This window comes from Dermacentor variabilis, chromosome 6, assembly GCF_050947875.1.
Source record: "Dermacentor variabilis isolate Ectoservices chromosome 6, ASM5094787v1, whole genome shotgun sequence".
NCBI classification, from domain to species: domain Eukaryota; kingdom Metazoa; phylum Arthropoda; class Arachnida; order Ixodida; family Ixodidae; genus Dermacentor; species Dermacentor variabilis.
The window spans coordinates 162163482-162187061 of NC_134573.1; the positions used below are offsets into that span (position 1 = coordinate 162163482).

Consider the following 23580-nt stretch of genomic DNA (forward strand, 5'->3'; position numbering starts at 1 on the left):
CTTTGCTTGCTCAGCTGGCATTTGAAAGCCACTGGGTGTATTGACATTCATTAAAGCTTGGCTTATCTCTAGTTTTTCAATGTGTGAAATACTTAACATAGTATAGCTTTCACATTCTCAGTTCTAATATGTTTCGTATGCAACTATGTGTTGTGCTAGCATTTACACTCAAAAGTGCCAGCTGGAAGCAGGTCGCTGGCAACCTCTAGAGACGGTACCATAGTTAGCCCTTCGTGTCTTCAATGTAACATCAATGTCTCAGTGAACGGTGCCTTTCAGAACTGTGGCGATTCAGCGTTACATTAGCGAATGGAGGTGCAGGCTATCTTTCAATCCCGTGGAATCCTCACCATTAGCGAGATATCTAAAGGCTTCAATAACGAAAGCCACAGTAATTGGCTCACACTATCTGCGGGAATAAATGTGGCCTCTAAAAATAATGAAAATACACTGTCGCTATGCAGAACAGTAATGTGTCTACGTTGTAGCTTAAGGATGACTTATAAATGTTTATACTGGTTGACGTAAACACGTGAAAGAAAAAAAAACTGTTGTAAACTCTTCTCGCTCTTTTATATCCTGTTAAGCGGCACCATTCGATTCACACTACACAAACCATTTGTTTGCGCTTGTGTAGCCGGCGCATATAGAATACTGCATGCCACCATCGAGAGAGAGAGAGAATCAACTTTTGTACTGAGCCGTTAGTGACGGTTGGTGCGCGCTGGCACCAGATGGGGTGGAACCTTCTTCTCAGGTCCCATATGCGTCCAGCAGTTCCTGGCTCCTAGCCGCCAGCGCGAGCTGGGTCGGTAGGTCGGGGCTGGACAACAAGGTCTCCCATCGCTCGGGGGGGGGGGGGGGTGTAGGGATGATGGGGGGGTTCTTGAGCTTAGTGCACTCTGCAACGATGCGTGCTAGAGTGCCTTTTGACCGTCTGCAAAAAGGACATGAAGTGTCATGCTCTGTTGGGAACATCTTGTGCAAGAGCACGGGATGCGCTAGCGACCCCGCTTGCATGCGTCGCACGATCGTTTGCTGCATTCGGCTGAGTTGCGGATGCGGACGGGGAAGCCTAATCTGCCACCATCGAAACTGCACTCTCCAATATGCCGACGTTCGTATCGTTGCGTAGAATGGCTCTTGCATCTATCGGCCATTGATTACTGGATAATGCATGTTGCGCAATTTTACGGCAAACCCCAAGAAAAATTTTCTGCTTGTCGGGATGAATTTTGACTTTCGTGTTAATACGAGCGCTATTGGGCCGACGAGCATCGCACGGCTGAATTAGCAAGGTCAGCCTGAGTAATACAGCCTGAGAGGGTCGAGCGTGTCGAACCTCACATGGTCAAACTGAATAACCGAGGTGAGACGGCGGAATTAGTACACTTATATGCCGAGTTGGCGCCCCGCAGTTAGCACACCGTCTTGTCTCGTCCTGACGCTGCGTGACGGTGGCATACCTTTCTCACCATGCTACTCGTACTAAGGCGCATTATTTTTCCCGTCACAAATTTGTTCACGTAAATGTCGTCGAATCGGACTACCTTACCCTTTGACATCTGGTTCGACGCTTTTCCGTAGGCTTGATATCATCATCAACATTATCATCGTCATGTTCACTACCGGAGGAGGCTTCACCGAGCGATCCCCAATGGCAATTACCGTGTCTTGTGCTAGTGGACCCCATGTTATGCCAGCGAATTTTAGGTTTTCATCGCACCACCACCCAATTCGCTGTCGTTCTCGATTGCGCTTCCCTTCCCTTGGCACCCGTTCTGTAACTCTAATAGACCCCCGGATATCTGCCCTACGCATCACATGGCATTTCCAGCCCTCCCCCCCCCCCCGCTTTTCTTTTTTTTTTTCATTTTGTGTATACTAGAATGTCGACTGCACCTCTTACTCTCTGATCTATTACGCCTATTGCATTTAATCCCATGGCTAGTTTCGGGGTCGTTAAATACGTTTCAGACTTCTTTGCTAACCTCCAAAGAAACTTGAGAAAAAGTTAAGGACTGCGCAACGGGTGATGGAACGAGCGTATCAGTATGAATGAACCTAAATGGCGTTTCTTTTTTTGGACAAGCGGCACGAAGACATGTACGCGCAAGTTACCCTTGCTGCTTTTGTCACCGTGTGCTGCGAGAGAGGCTGATCGAGCATCACAACAAATGGCGCCCAGTATACTGGGACCAAAATCGACTGTTTTCGACAGTTTAGTTCTCAATGCGGTTGCTAAGGGCGTGTAGCTGAAAACAGTCGACTGTCGTGATATCGATTTTACTAGGGCTGTTAAATTATTCGGAGACCTATGCTGCATACTTAAAACAGGATAGCATCGCATATTGTTTAGGCCTTTGCAACAAACGTCAGTTCGTATTGGCTGTAGCGGCAGGTCAGTTTTAAATATTTCAGAGTGGTCAGAAAACACTGGACACCGCCCACTGCACGATTTTACGACGCTTATCGAATTGAAAGAAGACGAAACTCTGCTTGTGAGGCATTTATTAAAGGCATGGCAATTGCTGACATGCAAATTTAAAAAAAAATACTAAATAAATGGTATAGGTGACTTGACTGTGGATCGTCACTTTCATCAGGCTATCTCAGGACTCGGTAAACAATGCCGGAGAGTCACTAACGGACTGTCATTAACATTCGTTAGAAGGAGGATAAAAGTGTCTTGGCAGCGTATCGCGGGGCGCAACGCCGCGTATCAGTGGCTAAATCACGTGCTCGAGTTTGTGGCTGATGTAAATAGATAAACAAGGATGCGTTGTCGCGCTGGCGTTCGTACAAAATACGCATGCAGAACAAAACAAGGGAGCTCTCCTCGTTGCAACTAAAATACCGTGTTCTCGCCTTGGTGCCAGCCGCACGTGGCATGGCCGCGGCAGCTTAAAGAGACACTGAAAAGCAAAACAATTCGCACTGTGTTAGTAAATTATATTTCTATAATATTGCTACTCGCGCGTGATATTTGATTGCTTGAATGACGCCCGTGGGCGCCATCACTCGGGAAAAGAGGAGGAAGAACGAACTGGGCTCGCTCTGTGAATCTAACGGGTCAGCGCTGCAACAGCCACAGGGATGCCTGCTTCGCTGTCCAAGCATTCCTTACAGAATCTAAACGAATGCACTGTTAAATTCTTTTTCTTTATTTTTAAATGAGTTATTTCTCATTCAATATGACCTTCCTGATTTTATTTTAACAGGTGATTCTACGCTATTCAAGGCTAATTCCATTTATATTAGGAAAATTATGCTCCATATTAATTTGGAATAATTCACTCATTTCTTGGCCAATCCCCCATCGTGGGTAGAAGCCACAGGTGCGACAGGCTACAACAACAACAACAACAACAAACGCTGTTGTAAATATGACTTGTAAATAGTTTCTCGTCTTACTCACTCGTTCTTCGCGTAACATTGTGGTGGAGGGTGCCATTCCCCGTTCTCGCCACGGAGCTCCGCAGCGGCCGCACTGTCCTGCTTTCCGCCACGGCTCCCGGTGACGACACCTTGTCTCCTTCTACTCCTGCGACCCCAACAACAACGTGCGTTGCGGTTACCAATCCCCGTGATCCTGGCATATTCTCCGGCCAAGATAACGTCGACGTTGAGGACTGGCTCAACCTGTGTGAGCGTGTTAGCCAAAACAACCGCTGGGACCCTACCATTATGCTAGCCAATGTCCTATTCTACTTGGGCGGAAATCCTCGCGTCTGGTTCCGGACACACGAGGACGAGATCTCTAGCTAGGATGCTTTCAAGGAGAAACTCGTCTACCTCTTTGGAAATCCCACCAGTCGGCAGCTGGCTGCTAGAAAAGAGCTTGCTACCCGAGTTCAGTCTTCTACTGAATCGTATGTCTCGTACATACAGGACGTGCTCGCTCTTTGCCGGGAAGTCGACGGGAAAATGGCCGAGGTTGACAAAGTCGACCACGTACTGAAAGGGATCGCGGACGACGCCTTCAACTTGGTGGTCTTCAACAATGTGTCCACCATCGACGTTATTGTCATGGAATGCCGCCGCCTTGAGCTCGTCAAAAGCCGCCCCGTCATGCCGGCTCCCTAACACGGCTGCGACGTCGTCTTGCGTTGACCTTACCGCTTCACCACCTTTTAATGAGCACGTCACACGTATTGTTCGCCGCGAACTCGAGGCTACAAGTCCTGCACCGTTCCATTCACGCCCACTTGAACACACCATTGACCAACCAGCCCCAGCAATCTCCCTCATTCAGGAAGTTGTACGGCAAGAATTTACAAACCTAGATTTACCTGCTGCCTGCTCCGTCTCCCGAACTGACGCCCAACCGGTGCCGACTGCTCCGCCTCACGGCGATCTGTATTCACATCCCAGATACCGCAACCCTGCCGAGTGGAAAATTCCACACGACAAGCCCATTTGCTTCCGTTACCACCGTATTGGCCACGTCGCTCGCCACTGCCCCACCTCCTGGACGTCGCCGTATTCGAGCTCATTTTCCCCGTCTCCTCGTCCATATGCCGACCCGCGCCGTTACTCGCCTCGCCGTATGCCTCCTACCGCTGACGTATCCGTCGATGTCACTCGTCCTGCTCGCTCGCCGTCACCTCAACGCCGTCGGTACCCGTCGCCCCAGCCACGCCGCTATTCGTCGCCAACCAATTATGGACCATCCCGGACGGAAAACTAGGCCATGCAGCTTTTGGAGGTAGTGCTGCATCACGTTCGTCCTGTCCGAATCCTCCATTGACGCTCCTGACCAACACGACCCTAATTGAAGTAGACGTAGATGATGTTCCGTTGACGGCATTAATTGATACTGGACCTCAAGTGTCCATATTGAGCGTTAACCTATGTTGTCGCCTCAAAAACGTTCTTACGCCTGCCATCACTCGAGCCGTACGCGTCGCCAATGGCGCCACCGTTGCCGTCAGGGGTATGTGCACTGCTCGCATAGGAATTGCTGGCCGCCAAGTTCCACTCCTGTTCATCGTGCTGACCAGTTGCCCTCATGACCTAATCTTCGGGCTCGACTTTCTGGCGACGCATTCTGCACTCATCGACGTTTCCACAGGTACGCTGTGCATCTAGCTTCCTCTTCTTTCAGACGTTCGCCCCTAGCAACCTACACCCTCTGCACTACAGCGTTTGTCCGCTTACCTCCAAAAGCCCTAACCTTCGTCGAATTGACCTCAACGGCAACCGTGCCTGATGGCGACTATATTGTCGCACCTATATTCGTGATGTCCTCCTGGTTCGCGACATCTCTGTGCCACACTCCGTCGTAACCCTTACCGCTAATCCCATGTGTCTCCCTGTTATCAATTTTGGCTTGACGAAGCAAGTCTTACCTGAAGGCATAGCGGTAGCCACGCTCCAGTTAGTGACAAACGACCGCGTCACTGCTTTTGCAGCCGACGCGTATCCAGATCCTCCTGATTACCCACAGGATGCCTTGAACCTCGACGGCCCATTACGTCCCATGGTCGCTCCGGACCTCGCACCTGACTAAGCCGCCGCCCTATATCGCCTTTTGCTTTCCTACCGCGACGCATTTGACACTGACAATCGACCACTTCGTCAGACGTCTCTTGTTAAGCATCGGATAAACACTGGTGATTCAGTTCCCATTTACCGCCAACCATATCGCGTGTCCACGGTGGAGCGGCAAGTTATTCAGCAGTAAGTAAACAAGATGCTCGCCAGAGGTATTGCTGAGACCTCGTCGAGTTATTGGGCGTCGCCGGTCATGCTCGTCGAAAAGAAAGATGGCTCGTGGCGTTTCTGCGTTGATTACCGCCACCTCAACTGAATCACTAAAAAGGACGTTTACCCTTTACCACGAATCGACGGCGCTCTTGATTGTCTTCCCAGTGCCAAATACTTTTCGTCCATCCACCTTCGATCTGGTTACTGGCAGATTTCCGTCGATGAGCAAAACCAAGGAAAGACCGCTTTCGTCACTCCAGATGGCCTCTACCAATTCAAGGTTATGCCGTTCGGTATATGCAAGGCCCCCGCAACGTTAGAACGGATGATCGACTCTCTGTTTCAGGGTTTCAAATGGTCAACTTGCCTTTGTTACCTCGACGAGGTCATTGTGTTTTCTCGTATACGCTTGAGACGCATCTTGAGCGCGTCGCAGCTATCCTTGACGTCTTCCGCAAGGCTGGGCTCCAATTAAACTCATCGAAGTGCCACTTCGGGCACCGACAGATTACAGTGCTAGGCCATCTCCTCGATGCTTCCGGAGTACAACCCGACCCGGAGAAGTTTCGAGCAGTAACGACTTTTCCTGTATCTCAGTCTGTCAAGGACGTCCGGAGTTTTGTGAGACTCTGTTCTTATTTCCGACGGTTCGTGAAAGATTTCACAGCAATCGCTCGACCACTCACTGAACTTCTGACTAAAGACGTGCCTTTGACGTGTGTTCCCCTCAGGCTGCCGCATTTTCACGCATCATCGCGATTCTCACCAATCCACCGGTCTCGGCCCACTTTGACCCGTCCGCACCTACAGAGGTCCGAACCGATGCCGGTGGTTATGGGATCGGCGCCGTCTTGTCACCACGCCAACAAGGACACGACCTCGTTATAGCCTACGCTAGCCGGCTCCTGACAACTGCAGAGCACAACTATTCGATTACCGTGCGCGAATGTCTTGCTCTCGTCTGGGCTGTTTCAACGTTCTGCCCATACTTATATGGCAAGCCCTTCTCAGCAATCACAGACCATCATGCACTCGGTTGGCTTTCGTCGCTCAAGGATCCTACTGGCCGGCTCGGTCGTTGGGCCCTTCGACTACAAGAATATTCCTACACCGTGACTTACAAGTCGGGACGCCAACACCAGGACGCAGATTGCCTCTCTCACTATCCAGTCGAAGACGCGACCTCTACGTCTAATACTGGTACCAACGCCTGTGTTCTCTCTGTTTTTTCACTGCTCCATGTCGCCGACGAGCAGCGCCGTGACCCGTACTTGCCTGTGATCATTGACCGCCTGGAATCGTCACTTGCTGACAGTTTCCTTCGCTTATTCACACTTCAAGATGGCGTGCTCTACCGCCACAACGTTGACCCCGACGGCCCTGCATTACTCCTTGTGATCGCTAAAGAACTTCGCTCGGCTGTTCTCCACGAACTTCACGATCTCCCCACTGCCGGTCACCTGGGCGTGTCATGTACTTACGACGCTTCGTTTGGCCAGGGCTCGCTCGCTCCGTTCGAAGATACGTAGCGGCGTGTGAGAAATTCCAGCGACGCAAGACACCATCGACGCTCTCTGCTGGGTACCTTCAACCGCTCGGCATTCTCGCGGAACCATTCTTCCGGGTTGTTTTGGACTTACTTGGCCCTTTTCCTCTTTCTGCTTCTGGGAAGAGGTGGATCGTTGTGGCCACGGATTAGGCCACGCGCTATGCCATCACCAAAGCGCTTTCTACAAGCTGCGCCACAGATGTCGCCGATTCTCCAAGCGACGTGATTTTAATACGTTGAGCTGCGCGACAACTTCTCATAGACCGTGGCCGGACATTCCTATCAAAAGTTATCGCGGACATCCTGCAGTCCTGTGCCACGAGGCACAAGCTATCCACGTCATACCATCTGCAAACAAATGGCCTCACGGAGCGTCTCAATCGCACTCTCACAGACATGCTCGCGAAATATCTCTCTTCAGACAACACTGACTGGGACCTCGCTCTACCGTTTGTCACATTTGCTTATAATTCCTCGCGCCATGACACCGCCGGGGATTTCCCATTTTCCTTCTGTTCGGCCGAGAACCAGCACTGCCCCTCGGCACAACCCTCCCTGTTCACGCGGCACCGACCAATGTGAATATGCACTTGACGCCATCGCCCGCTGTGCCCACGCAAGGGAAATTGCCCGTGACCGCCTTCTGAAATCCCAAGAGGGTCAAAGGCGTTTCTACGACCAGCGACACCGAGACGTGCATTTCCCGCCTGGTTCTTTGGTGCTTCTATGTCTCCGTCGTGTCAGGTCGGCCTGTCAGAAAAACTGCTGTCTCGTTACACAGGCCCATACCGAGTGTTTGGTGCCGTGACTACCGTCACCTACGAGATCGCCCCCTGACGCCCCATCTGCTTCACAGTCCAGTGGTATCGTGCACGTTACACGACTGAAGCAATATCACCCTCACAGTGATGACATGTAGACGCTCCGGAACATCGCTTCTGCCGCCGGGGGATTATGCTAAACGCGTGTGATATTTGATTTTTTGAACGAAACGCGTGGTCGCCATCACTCGGGAAAAGAGGAGGAAGAACGAACTGGGCTCGCACTGTGAATCTAACCGGTCAGCGCTGCAACCGCTGTTGTAAATATAACCTGTAAATAGTTGCTCGTCTTACTGACTCGTCTTTCGCGTAACAATATCACGCAGAGAAAAAAAAATCACTCTTACCATGAATGGAGGCTCGGTAAGTCAGAAAAGACACACAAAGACGAAACGCGGGTGGCGCCGCCGCCTTGCAGTTCCCGCATCAGTGAGCCGTGACGTCATGAATTTTCGTGTCGTCTGCTCGGGCCTAGTAAAGTCTTTGTCGGTAAAGATAAATTACGTAGTATTGTAAAAAAAAGCCAAATACTGAGCTTAGCAAGTTTGGAGAAGTTTTGCTAGGCTGCAGCGTCCGAAATACGAGAACACATACCTTGAAATGAGTGGCGTCAGACTGACGTACCTACGCGGCGGTTTCGGCGCGAAATTCGAAAATAATCAGACTTTGAAGATTAAACCTATTACGGCGAACTTCAGTAAGATAGTGCTTTGAAAGAATGCTTATTGAGTTTAACTGTTTTTAACTGCCTTGTAAATGAGTTTCTCACGTAGCTGTCTTAATCGACGCCGGTCGCAGAACTGTTATGAAGTAGGATAGGGCAAATATTCGATTCGAGAACTCACTATTTGAAATTATCGAATAGGAGTTGCTGATCGAATAAAAGGGAACCTTGTCGTCGAGCGGAACCTTGCTCATTTGCAACTCGAGTATATTGGCACAAGCATTTGCGAAGGAAAAGTGAGACGGCTTCGCACCTGGAACCGTCATTCATTTCTATTACTTTCAGAAGGACGCTGACGAGGCTAAGCTACTACCACCGACCCGGAAAAGAGCGCCTCTTTTCCTACACGGTCGGCGACGTTATTGACAGGACAGCGGAAGCACGGGGTGAAAATCTTGCCGTTGTGTCCTGCCACCAGTCCATCAGGAAGACGTACGCGGAGTATAAGAAGGACGTGAGTGCAATGCATTTTCTCACTATTGCTTGCTGCATTCAGCGATTTTAGTCAGGGAAAGTTGTTTAACGAGTTTACTACCAGGTTTATTTATTGAACGCGGCCGTAGCATCGCATCTACTCCTCGTTTCCTCTTGTATTCTGCTCATTGTTATCGAAAATCGGAGCTTGCACAAGCAAGCCGTTACGCTTCAACCTTTCAGATTTACAATAGCCCGAACAAGAAACTCGCGTAAAGACTCGTAGTGTGAAATCTCATGGCTGTCATCCCACTGAAATTGTTGAGACAGAAGCATCAACCGAGATCTGGCGGGCGTTCGTCAAGTCACGCGGTTAACGCACTCTTGAAAGCTATTTTCCTTTGAGATTCAAGCCGTCACACCTGTGCCCTCCCCCGCAGAGAACGAAACTTGCGAAACTCTTTACTGACTCCTTTTCCTCATTTACACAGAACGCGGTGGTGAAGCGAAAAGCTGTTTTTAGCCGAAGGTTCCTCTTTCTATTAACCGTGAGAATCGACTGAGGGTACGATGAAGCTTTTGCTGGCTAAATGCTTCTCCACAGTTCAAGGTAATTCGATCAGCGTACGTAGGACATATCTTCGCAAAAAAGCAATGAGGCAGTATTGGCAAAAATATATGACTCCGTGCGCTTATCGTATACTTGCAGATCGACCACTTTGCAGCCGCCCTGATGTCACTGAAGTTGGGCATTGGCTCCAGAATAGCAATTATTGCACCCAACATGTACGAATGGGCTGTCGTGTTGTTCGCAGCTGCCAAGGCAGGTTTAGTATTGGTAAGCATTTGAAGCGCCATTGGCTCATATATTGTCACAGTCTTGTGCTCTATACAGCAATTCACGGAAACTTTTCTATTTCTGCAGGTCAACGTGAACACGACCTATGAAATTCATGAACTGGAACACTGCCTGAATCACGTAAGCGTGAGCGAGATGGTTCCACAAGATCGGGTTTATTTCTCTCGGAATTCATTTCAGACGGACTGCAAAGCCGTGATTTTGTCGGAGCAGTTTTCGAAACAGGACTACTACAAGCTGCTCGTTAAACTGGCGCCGGAGTTACCATCGAGTTCTTTTGGCAATATCAAAAGTGCAAGGTATGCTAGCCAGTTCACTGCGGTGACTGAGTATACCGATGTGTTCAGTATGGACACCCGCCGTGGTTGCTTACAGTGGCTTTGGTGTTGCGTTGCTAAGCACGAGGTCGCGGGATCAAATCCCGGCCATGGCGGCCGCATTTCGATGAGGGCGAAGTGCAAAAACACCCGTGTACTTAGATCTTTAGGTGCACGTTAAAGAAGCCCAGGTGGTCGAGAAAGGTTCAGGCAGACAAAATAAATTAAAGGTCCTACACGTATAACCCCTGACGTTGGTGCATGTAAGGAAGCCGGTACTCGATGACACGAGGAGACCATCTTCCGCGCTGAAGCAGTAATTTACCGCTCCTTAATAATACACTGGTCTACTGCTTCATATGTATTTCAAATAGACGACGCAGCAACGATAAAAAGTTTGAAGCAAAGCGATGCCGTTTCCAAATGCACGCTACTAAAATCGTACTGCCAGTATGCCAGACTCGCTAACCTTTGATGCACCCGAATGTTCGTAGCGAAACACGCCCAGCATTTTCTTTTCGCTTCCTCTGACGTCAAAGTACAGCACAGCAGTCCATATAGAAACAACCTTGCAGGGAACAGAATTATGGGAAATTTGATAGGCCTGGTGTAGTGTGCAAAAAACTCCTAAACAATGCGACGAGCAAGGTGCAGCGTGTGTTCGTTTATTGCGTGTCCCAATTTCAGCGCTGTTATCGCGAATTATTTACTCCTCCACTTAACTCACCTTGTTAGAATGACGCACGGCATGCGAATACAGGGAGCTCGAAGAAGTGTAAAATCGCAAGCATCACAGCGTTAAGAGCTAGATAGCTGAGATTTCTTCACCAAAAAGCAGTGCGAGGCGATTTTTAATCGTACGGTCTCGGTCTCTCTATCGGTCAACCCCTTTCTTGATCTAAATCTGAAGCCAAAGGGCTCTCTGTGCAGTGGAAGACTTGTCTCTTATTCAGGCAAGTCGCTCTTTCTAAATAGGTTGCGTGGTTTCTTAGGTGGCTGTCAGCGCAAATGTCTCGTTGACATATTCAACAAGCTTTTGACACTTTTTGTAAGTTTTTGGTAAGAGGCGAGTGTGCACACCTCCAAGGTTGTCTCGTAGCGGTAGCGAACGGCGTAGCTGCGCAAGTGGTTTTACTGAGCCATGCGTCTAACCACGCACATAATATGTCCGTGGCTGATGGGAATGGTTTACAGCGTTTACATTTCTCTAGGTGACTCCCCAGCGGTGGCACAAGCGAGCTCATTGAACCATGTCTCGTTTGCAGGCTACCCAGCCTGAAGCACGTCATATTCATCGGAGATACAGCCAAACCGTAAGACTTGGTTCCATTTCTGGTTGAAAGTACTTCTTAGATTCTCATTTCTTCTTCAAATAGATGGCTCGGTCGGGGAATAGAAGAATGTAAATACTGTTAACCGGCAAGGGGGAGATTTATTTTCCTTAATTTCGCTGTTACTTTTGGTGTAAATACAGATTTCAGTGTTGTGGAGCGGTGAATGTTTGTTACGCGATCTGCTTCTTCTGTGTCGACAATCGGCTCAAGAAATCGGACATGTGCTACATCAGGCGCAAATCGTAACGAATTCTTGAAACAATTTGAGTAGATCGCCTACTGTATGGGTTTATGGAATATGTTAGTTATGGTGGCAACCCTTTAGCTTTATTAAAATGTAGCATGTAGAACTTTATAAATTTTAGTAGCTTACAGCTATGGTGTTTTCTACCAACAAGAATTAAAACAAACGAAAGGAACGAACGAAGAAAAAAAAACATCTTTCTTGCAGGGGTACGGTTAGGTTTGCCGATCTGATGGAGTCTGCTACGAGCGAACACCTCCGTGCCCTGCGCTGTAATGCCTCCAAGTTGCAGATGGACGACGCTGTCAACCTGCAGTTCACATCTGTAAGCACAATATTCGCACAGAGCATTGTTCGAGAGACACTTCAGGGACGTGTTTAGCCGTTGAATTCGTATCTTGTAGTCTTGAAATCCCAGATCGATTTAGTATCGTGACTCGACCAGTTACGAGTAACTTCATACGCCGTATTTCAGCTGCGTTTAACTGGTGTGTTATGCCGCCATCTCATTTCTGAAGTCGTTACCTGTGACATCGCTAATTTCGCAAACATCTTGCCACTGTTTACCTGTCAAAGCTAAAGCTGCTATAAAAATAAATTTATTCTTAGTGTTACGTTTAACCAAGGGTTAAGGTTTGGAAACTTGATTATTAGAAAAATATTTTTTTTTCTCTAGTACGAGTATTTTGTTTCCGGAGAAAGGCCGAGCACTTCGAAGTGACCGTGTAAGAATTGATTACTTCTGATGACTAAGCCAACGCTGTAGGCGTTATAAAAGGCACTTTTGTAAGTTTGAAACTGCAAGGTTAAGGCACGCTTAAACGCCTTAGCATAAAGCATTGCAATTGTAACCAGGGTGCTAGTTTCAAATTGCGCTGATGCTGTCATCTTACGCAGGGAACAACAGGAAAGCCCAAGGCGGCACAGCTGTCCCACTTCAACATAGTAAATAACGCCTATCTTGTAGGCCGGAGGCTCAACCTACACAAGCAGGTATACTGAATTGGATAATGCATTTGAAGCGTAAACAATGTGTACATGAATGTACGTAGTTCGCTCAAAGAAATTATGGTTATGATTGAAGGACTTCACCCGTTCAAGGTACACGCACCATATTGAAGTGTCAAGGCGAAGTTTTTATTTTGAAAAGGCCACAAGATCGGAGGCATTATTTCTTTTTTTTTTGCCAAGAGCTATGCGACGCAATTATCAATTTTAATATATACTTATGAAATGTTACAAAAATGAAAAGGGCCTTCAACAACGAGGACGACTGAATATCTACACGAGGGTTCATTTTGCTTAGGAAGTCACCTCCGGAACTAATACGCCATTTCCTTGTCTTTCGCAATACTTAGTAGTTTGTTAAACACAGCCATGGCTGTAAAACAGATTCTTTACCATAGATGTCGCAACTTCACCCTTGTGCCTGATGCAATTTATCTGATACATCACAATCTTATAGCAAACCTTGGTTGCGCCTTTGGATTCTCGCAGGGGGAGGTGATTTGTCTGAACGTTCCATTGGTTCACTGCTTTGGTTGCGTCGCTGGCATAATGTCGGCGGCCATTTTCGGGTCCACGGCGGTAATGCCGGCGCCGAGCTTCAGTGCAGCTGCTGCGTTGGAGAGTATTACAGCAGAAGAGTGCGTATGCTGCAGGGTTCTCGTGCAGGAGTTCTCGTTTGTTATTTCGTGGAATGCGTGTTTGCCCTCTACAGGTGCACTTTTATCTACGGCACACCAACCATGTACATTGACATGCTGCAGCACGTGGGACACGGATGTTACGACGTTTCATCCGTTCGAACAGGTGCGAGTGAAATTTCGTCTTTTTGCTTTCTGCATTTTTTTTCGTGCTTGGCAAATTTGTCTGCCAATATTACTGAGCTAATGAACATAGCGAGTCCTTTTGTGTAAGTGTAGGTGTAAAATAACAATTTCGTATGCCGGTATTCGAAGCATTCCATGCCTCTTTGACATGATTCGTCTCGGAAAAGTAATTTTTCAGGAAGGTTTATCTGCTGGATGTTTTTGAGTAGATGCAAATTAAAATATGAGGAAATATTACTTTAAATAAACAATTCCGCCTGTTTAATCCAGAAGACATTTCTTTGTTATGCGGATGGATTTTCCTGATTCATAGCAGTGTATATCTCTACGAAAGAAGACGTTCCTACTATGTCATTTATCCCAGTCAGTGTGCAAAAGGCGTTTTTCTCGAAACTTAATTAAATTAAGGGGTTTTACGTGCCAAAACCACTTTCTGATTATGAGGCACGCCGTAGTGGAGGGCTTCGGGAATTTTGACCACCTGGGGTTCTTTAAGGTGCACCTAAATCTAAGTGCACGGGTGTTTTCGCATTTCGCCCCCATCGAAATGCGGCCGCCGTGGCCGGGATTCGATCCCGCGACCTCGTGCTCAGCAGCCCAACACCATAGCCACTGAGCAACCACGGCGGGTTTCTCTAAACTTTACATTCAGTGATAACGCGGTCGAGTAAAATATCTTTTTTGTTGTTGCTGTAGGGGCTAGGCTCAGCACCACTGAGGAAATGTTGGCAATTACTGTATTACATTTATTGGGTCGTACTTCATAGCTATACGTAACTAGAGTGAATATTGGTCAGAGACAGTAATGATTTTGATTAATTTCGAGGGCACCAGATCTGAGACAAACACTTGCATTCAAAAAAAATTTATTTTTCAATCCGCTGGATTGGCAATGCTATAGGAACTTGGCTTACTCCTTCAAAAGACCGAGGCACAGTTCTGAAGCTGAAAGCTAACACTAGCGAACATAAATGCAGCTGTCGTGTCTGGTGCACCTTGCCCGAACCACTTGGCAAAAGGCATCACGGAAAATCTCAACGCAAAGCGCATCCATGTAAGTAGGGGACCTTATGTTAAGACTACAACAAAAATAAGCAGGCTTTCGCTCTCGGAAGTTACACTATGGCTACTAGGGACGACGGAAGAATGCATTGGAGGGAGAGGGGTGGCGGTCAGAGCGAAGGCTTCGAGTAAAGGCCTTACACTTAGTCTCAGCAAATGGCACATTTTACATACCGAACCAATCGGAATACACTAGCCCACGCGGGCAAACGAAAATACGACGTCTACTTAGTAGGAATATGCCATAGTTATTGAACTACCACTGCCGATCGCTATCTAGAGCATTCTGTGCGATAAACAAAGGCTATGACTACACATGTACGAAAAGAAATGTTTCAGATTAAGATTAAAAACGTTGTAATCTAGGATGAGTTACAAATTCTGCTGACGGAACCGCTAAACCGCTCCCTTAAGTATTTTGCTCTATGAATACATTTCCTTGCGATTTCCTTTCTACGATTACGATTACGATTTCCTTTACATTTCCTTTCCACGATATGACATCAACACATCTACTTGTGCAGGTTTTGTATGGCACAACGGAAACGAGTCCAATAGTTACAGCGAATGACCCGAACGAACCTGTGGATCAGTGGATAACGTCGGTGGGAAGGCCCTTGGACCACGTTGAGGTGAGTGCGAATTAGTGTTCACCATCCGTAATCTAGGCAGAAGTCTAATAGACGCACGTTTTTTTTTTTTTAGTTATCCACCGTGCAAGCCGGTATTCGAATATCGCTGTTCTTGTTCCTTCGGAAACAAAACCATAACTTTGTAATGTTGAACAACTTTGAAAGAAAAATATGCAACGTCGAATAGCTTTGCAATAATCTTGTGATAACTTTGTAACGATATATGATATGCCCTGGAAAAATTACTCACTGGCACCACTGTCAAACGTAGGCTACGGTTACATGAACTCGACAGGAGCATACAGGTCGAGTCAGAAGTCGGCGTCAGAGGACCCGACTCGACAGAGTTTACATGAATTCGTTCATGACAGGTCGAGATTGTTGCGATAGCCTGCGTCGAGGCCAGAGATAAGACAGTGCTTCGGGTAATAACTGCTGGCTTCGCACCACTGTACCGACCCGTCCGCGTTTTCATCTGCACTTCGGATGGGTCGGGCTGGCTCAGCCAGACTCGACGCCCGCTGAAGCCGATCGGCTAGCGTTTACACGAGCACCACAGGCAAATCTCAGCGCAACAAGAGGACAGTTTTTTGTCGGGTTCATGTAAACGCCATGATAGGGACGGTTTCAAGGCAACGACATCTTCATCGAAGCGCAAGCTCTGGACGAGGAAGCGAACGTTTTCTTCGACTGCGAGACTATATGCGATCCCACAGGGTTAATTCATGTCAACTAACTTAATCTTTTTAGTCGTAACTTAGTCTTGACTAGTGTTTTATATTGCATACTTATGTACAAAGCATCCAAAGCTTCGGACCGCGAACGAATAATTCTTGACGAGTTCAACTCAATTTTCTGTAACGGGTATCTGGCCTTTTTCGCGAACCAAGATAACCCTCAACATGCGCAGCTGACGCCAAGATCCCTTATATCTACAAGCTGACACCTTAATCCTAAATTAGGCTCCCATTCAAAGTAATCGCTTCAGTCGGGGCGGCTGAAATAATGGTATTCATTTCATCATACCCGATAATTAACTTACGTCGAGAAAAAAACAAAACAAAGCTAAACGTGATGGTGCATTGGGTTCGTTCGAGTGCGGGCCCGTTCTGCTCAGGTTGCACTCAGAACGCTCTAAACACGCACATTGCTCCCTCTCCGCCCTAAATACCCGCCGGTGTCTGGGCATGCACATAACCCGCTAATAGGTATGTGCCACTGGGTATATGATCATGGAACCACTACACATGTACCCATATATATATATAGAATACACACGTCGCAAAAGCATTAACCTGACACAGCAGAACACTTATATCACTCATAACAACTATTCTCTACCAAGCCAATCATGTAAGCTGGAGTTGAGTCTGCATAATTTTTTGTTTGGATTTCTTTTCAAGGTAAAGATCGTGGACGATAAGAACAGGATTGTTCCCGCCTCTCAGAGGGGCGAGCTGTGTGTCCGAGGCTACGCGGTTTTCAAGGGCTACTTCAAGGAAGACAAGAAGACAAAGGAAGCCATACGCAATGGCTGGTACCACACTGGGTCAGGTCTGCTTAGTACTTGCTCAGCGTGCTGAAAAGAAAAGCTAGACCTTGCACGTTCCTTATGCCAGTCAGATCCGTGCCCTCATACAGTCAAATGAATTTGTTTCAACTTTTGACAAGGACACCACGAAATCTTCCTTCAAGATATGACAGTGTTTGCATAGTTATGTAGTATTTTCACATTGTCGTTGATCAGCTCCCATTGGTACAAACCTAAATAAACGCCCCCAACGTATACTGTAGTATGTAGATATGGCATTTTCTATCCCATAATGTTCTTTTAATTTACCTTTTCTTGACAAGAGGAAATTGCACACTAAGTGGATTAACTTCGCACAACTGTGTGCACCAATGACAAAACGAAAGCTAGACAGTGAAATCCCAGCAACCTCACCATAAGAGCTCTTCGAAAGCTAAAATGGTTCAGACACACTTTCCGCACCAGTAATGCATTCTGCTGCTAAAGCACGATGTAGCCGATTCACTGCCAGCCACAGCTGCCTATTTTCAAAGGAAGTAGTATGAAAAAACACTCATGCATTGAGACTTGAGTGCACGTTAGAGAACCCCAGGTGGTTGAAGGCAATCCGGAGTTCTCGATTACTGCATCCCTCATATCCTGCGTGTAGTTTTGCGACATTAAACTGCATAATTTAATTTTGAGTTCGGGTACAGAACATAATCGAAATAACGTACTGCACGAGACGTGACGTCTCGCTGCCCAGTAAAGATAACGTATGCAGAGAGGCCACAAAATGTAGTGAATTGTTTGATAATGTCAACCTGATAGTGACCCACACTACGAGTACACTTTTCATAGCTAACAACGAAGCAGAAAAAAAAACATAAAGGAAATTAGAGACGATTTAACAGGTGCCCATAAAAAAAAAACTAGCACATGATCACCTGTCCTGCTGGACTGTTTATAAGCATCAGGCAATAAGACGGGTGCCCACGAGCACTTGTCTCTTTTTCGATCTTGTCCTGTGCTGTTTCCCGGCTCGGTTTTTAGCTATGAACATGTACAAACTAGCAGAGCAGTCTGTTTTCTTGCGTGTACTTTTGTTTCGATAACCGCGCAAGTTTGCTTGCACACACAAGTGGTGGAAACAAAGTGGGCCTCGCCCATTATGCAGTGACTGTGCCATGATGGCTGAAGACGGTCGGGTGTCCATCCTGGGTCGCATGAGGGACATGATCGTGCGCGGAGATGAGCATGTATACCCACAGGAGGTCGAGAACTTCCTCTACACCCATCCCGCCGTGCAGGAAGTGCAGGCGAGTGTCCACTAATACAAATTAGGGCCTCGGTTATGTGACATGATGATGATGATTATAATTTGTTTATTTATTTTCATTTATTTATTCATTTGTTTATTTAAACATACTGCCAATCGCAAGAAGGGATTATGGCAGGGAGGGCAAGAAACGTACAATACAAAAAATCACATCGAAGAGTGAGTATACAGGCGGACTAATTTTTTGTGGAGTAGTGAAATTATTACAATGCTGTTGTTCATGGAGAACATGCAATGTTAGTCATCAAGAGTACGTCATCAATATGCACAAATACAAGGGGTGGTGCAAAGTTGTTTAGGTTACAAAATATTTGTGCATTATACAATTTTTACAGAAAAGAGAATGATTTAAGGAAACCATAAACAACAATTAGCAAGTTTTGTAATGGTATTTGCAACATAATGGAATAATGTGGACAGCTCATGTCTGCGAGGCATGTAGGGGAATCTCATAAGACTGTAAAAAGGTTTCAAATGATGGACTGAGGATAACTTGTGAAGGTAAGTGGTTTCATTCTCTGGTTGCGAGTGGAAAGAATTAAAATCTAAAACAGTCGATGCTAAAACGATAATTTTTTAGTAATTGGGGATGATTATGACGTGTTTGCCTAGTTTCAGACTTAGTCAAGTAGCGGGAGCTATCTGTAAACAACATATTATGTAGTAGTTGATAGAGTACTTTCAGACGAGCAAGTTTGGTACGATTTTGTAAAGTGAGTAATCCGACTCTGTTAATTAGTTGGGATAGAGAGGCAGTTAGGGTGTACTCGTTGTCAACAAATGTGATTGCCTTTCTCTACACTCTATTTAGCATTATTATTAGTTTATTATTGTGTGGAAACTAGGAGACTGCGTATTCTAGGATAGGTGTAATGAATGTGGTATAGGCGAGTAGTTTAATTTCTGGTGTAGTTTGATGGAGTAGACTTCGGAAGAAGAAAAGTCTTTTTAAAGCTGTAGATGTTACGGCTTTAACATGAGAGTTTCACCTGAGATTGTCTGATATTGATAGGCCAAGCAATTTATATTCTTTAACTTTTGTCAATGAAGTGCTTCCAACTGCGAAAAAAAGTCAGCAGTAGTCAGCGGTACATTCAGCTTCGAACTCATTTACTGCGACAGTAGCACTCTCTCCCAGTGAAGGCCACTATATTTCTTTTGTTTGCCTGCTTTATTCCTCAAATAAGTGGCCTCAACAACTACGGGGAATATGGACAAGAAACCAGTGGTTCTATAAGGCTGTTGGTTGGAGGGCAAGGGATCATCGTCGGCTTCAGTATACTTTAGGGGACGGGGAATATGCGAAAAAGTGCCGAATTTTCAGGCTGCTTCAGTATTGTTGCGATTGACACCACATCCCGAGTTCCGTGAGGTCAATCTCACCGCTGACTACCACTGTTACCAAATCAGGGGTCCGTGCGACCAACGAAGTTTCCATCGATGGTGCCGGGAGAAAGGGTACCCAGCAACGTTTAAGAAAATGAAGAAAGAAAAGGAATATATTCAAAAAGGTACATCGTTGAGATTACAAAACGGCTCCAACTATCGGAGCACACTATGGTAGCGTCTGAGCATGTCCGAGTCACACAGTGTTTCCGAGCGTCCTCCTCCTCAGCCGTCCGGATCCGCTTTTTATGCCTGCGTCGTCATTGTTCATGGTTTCCACCAATCCGGCGTCAGGAGACAGGTGGCGTCAGGAGACCAATCACGGCTTCGGTGAGCTGGTTGCCCCTTTCGGTGCTCCGATGTTATCGGTGAGCTGGGGCCCCTTTCGGTGCGCTGGGGTCGGAAACGCCCGCACATCACTGGGCACAAGCAGTAAAAAAAAGGGGGGAATGCACGCTGACTCCGATCCCCGGCGTGATCATGCAGTTTGTGTGGCTGACAGGTGACAAGAAGCGTAGCCTTGAACGGACCTTCACTCCGGCGTGGACAGGCTAATTTGGGCTACTGACAGGTGTGAAGAATCGTAGCGTGGAGCGTGACAACTGCATTTCGCCGGGGGTGACATCCCCCCTCTGAACGGCCGCCGGGCACAACAGTATACAGGATGAAAGTTTCCAGCGACAGTCAGAAATTGTATTTGCGAACAAAAGGATCTCCACTATAACGAGCGGTATTCACAGTTACTGTTGCGAACAAAAATATATTACATTTCATTTTTCTTTTTTTTTTTCACTTTGGGTGGTGAGAGCTAGAGTGCTGAGAATGTTTGTGCTGAGTTATGCCAGACCGCTATCCTATCCGGCAATAGTCTCTTTAACAGGCGCTGTCGTGTCGCGTTTTGCACATGAATCAGCCCACCGATCTACAGACAACTTGCGTTAATGGTATGTGGGGAGGTTAGCAGAGCAAGAAGCTTGGCATGCTACTACAGGTTTAATATGTTTAATATATATCAAGAAATCAAAGGAGAAGAGGAAAGAAAAGAAAAATGGAGGGACACGCGTCTACTTGCACACAAACTTGCAAAGGTATAGAGAACCGCTTGGGCACCATAAAATGAACAAAGATGAAAGTAGAGATTTGCGGCACCGTCCAGAAGCAAGCTGTTAACATACTCTGTCCCTTTTGATTCACAGGCGCACACCCTTTTCGACGTTATCGAAATGAACAACAGATCTTATTAGGTACGCATATAATGCATTTTTACAGAAAAGTACAATTTTATATGCCTTTTTATTCACTATACTGTATATGATGCGCTTACAAGGCTTTGTCGCAGATCCTTGGCTCCATGAGCTAGCTGTGAGTGCCGACGCAACTTTTCGTTGATTTAAACCTGGTCTTATAAATTTTAATGCATTATTTTTTTGCAGTTATTGATATCTCACATTCTCAAGGCTTATCATTCAAACTAGAAACTCAGTATCCTGTCGTAACTGCTCACAGGTGGTTGGCGTCCCGGGCGAAGAACAAAAGGAGGAAGTATGTGCATGGATTAAGCTGAAGCCAGGATTTAGCCTCAGCCAGGAGGACATAAAAGTTTTTTGCAAAAGAACGGTTTGTATTCTTTCAAGTCCTTGACGCCAGTGTTTCTGAGAACTGCTCTCGTGCCTAAGACTTCCGATGTTTCGTTTCCGTGTTTATCAAGCAAGACGCAGGGAGATTCAAACAAAGTCTGCCACGTATTACGCAACGCACCTTCACGACCAACATGTTTTCACAGTCTACAAAATTTGAAAGTTATTCGTTTGCTAACTAGCGCCTAGTCTCCGACTATATTAATTAATCATTATTTACATTTCTGGTCGAACGACGTGTGCAAAGGCTCAGGGCTTCAGCTGTGCATGAATATTTTTTTCACACAGCCGCATGCTTTTCCCGAAAAAAAATTTGTTGAATACCTTGAGCAGCATCGGAAACCATCAGCATAAATTTAAATACAGGCGGAGAAATATAGAATGGCAATGCATCTTGCGCGTGGTTGCAGAAACCACAATCTATAATCGCCGCGTGCATAATGAGGCTACCAGATGGATCGTATGTCAAACGTAATCTCATTGCGGGCGACCATTTTGAGGCGCGTGTGACCGCCGCGCTGTGAGACTAAGTTCCATGTGTACCACGTGATTACCAAATAAAGTGGCTTACTCAGTGCGTAATTCAGTCAAAAATTTACTCCTGTTTCTTATCTTAGGGTCATCTTATCTTAGAGGTCTTGCCTATATAGCCATGCACAAATCTCACAAACTGCATAGGCACTAGCTCATAGCTAAATCGTATAACACATTTACTTACAATACTCGTTATCTTCAAGCCTGGAATATTTCGCTCACAGGTACCAATTGCGGACGTCAAGTGCTGCGTTTTATTTTACTGTTTCACTTAAATGAACTAACCTGAGAATACCGATTATGACAATTTATACCACTTTTTGTGTGCTGTGGTGCTATTTTTTTTTCCCTTTTTTTCTTCTCTTTAGTGCTCGATGTTCGGGGGCTGAACTGAAAATAATGACCAACTCTGTTTTTTTTTACTTTTTTGTTTCTTTTTGCAATTGTGAAAGCGCACAATGATGGGTGTTTTGGGGTACGTGGCGCTATCTCGTGCGCCATAATAAATTACTACTTATGGTCACCGGCTTACATAATCTCTCCATTGGTACGCTAGGCGAAATGTCACGACGTCTAGTAACGTCAACGCGTGATGATATAATTTTTTGGTGAAAGCGTAAATTTTAGATGCCCAAATTCTTAAAGGGACACTAAAGGTTACCAGAAACTCAAGTTAAAGTGGTAGAGCAATGTTCTAGAACGTCTAAGGCGTCAATATAATCGCGAACAGAACTTTAGTAACTGAGAAATTGAGGTAAATGCATGACACGATTTGAGACCCCCCAGCGACATTCCGGTACTAGCCCGATGACGAAAGCACTCCTCATAATTTGTGTTACTAATACTCAACTACTCGTATTAAAATATCATTTCATTCGATTATAAGACGGAAAAAAATGCTACTTGTCTACGTCTATTCGATTCTAAGAAAAAATAACATTTTGACGTTACCCTTCAGTAATATGGGTGGTCGAAAGGTTTCGTTTTCGCTCGACTCTGCGCGTTCGACTTTGCGCCGCGCACGCTTTGTAGTTTCAGTAGTTTCGTTATCGCGTCGTGCTGTGAGGGCTCTGCTGGCTCGCGAAACTTTCATTTGGAACAAGCTGCGAGAATGCCACGTCCATGTGATGTCGTGGGAAGCCCTCGTTGCTTTCCCGCTCCGGAGAGCCGGTGTCGATGCCGCCGTCGTAGTACGCAACGACGCGCGCAGCGCGAGCCCTCAGCAGCAGGTCGCGCTCGTCCGTGCTCAAATCGCTGAAGTTGAGCCCAGCATCGCGAGCCAATCTGTCGTTGCCAGGGTCCATTGCGACGAGCGTCGAAGTTTGCGTCATAGAATAAAGTACCAGCTTATGGTCGCGCGTTTCTCTTTCCGCTAGCCACCATACTTCCGCTTTCGCTCTGCTGTCGGCTCTGTCTTGGCTCTGTTTCTGGCCGCGCGTTTGCGTTTTGCGCAGAAAAGCCGTAGCGCCGTCCGCGGACGCCGTTCTACTCACCGATGGCGCAACGTCACTATGAGACCATGATGTCAGTACTCCTCGATCGGAGGGCGGGCGATTTGAACTGCGCTAGAGGTACGCGGACGCTTCAGAACGCATTTTCTCTTAAAATAAGTCTCTCCTTGGCACGAAACAAGCGTTTCGAGGTTTCTGGGACGGCATTTCAACAGTCCACGTTGAC

At 46.7% G+C, this 23580-nt stretch overlaps 1 protein-coding gene across 1 annotated transcript in view; it reads left to right on the forward strand.

Annotated features, from left to right (window-relative positions):
- Positions 1-23580, forward strand: part of LOC142586346 (uncharacterized) — a 59302-nt gene that overhangs the window by 651 nt on the left and 35071 nt on the right. Inside the window, exons 2-15 of the mRNA XM_075697596.1 lie at positions 9089-9257; positions 9927-10055; positions 10143-10196; positions 10257-10375; positions 11659-11706; positions 12179-12296; positions 12869-12964; positions 13469-13617; positions 13692-13783; positions 14781-14857; positions 15390-15497; positions 16901-17046; positions 18185-18326; positions 21239-21349. Of these exons, the coding sequence (XP_075553711.1) occupies positions 9089-9257; positions 9927-10055; positions 10143-10196; positions 10257-10375; positions 11659-11706; positions 12179-12296; positions 12869-12964; positions 13469-13617; positions 13692-13783; positions 14781-14857; positions 15390-15497; positions 16901-17046; positions 18185-18326; positions 21239-21349 (1558 nt within the window). The remainder of the gene's footprint in view (positions 1-9088; positions 9258-9926; positions 10056-10142; positions 10197-10256; positions 10376-11658; positions 11707-12178; positions 12297-12868; positions 12965-13468; positions 13618-13691; positions 13784-14780; positions 14858-15389; positions 15498-16900; positions 17047-18184; positions 18327-21238; positions 21350-23580) is intronic.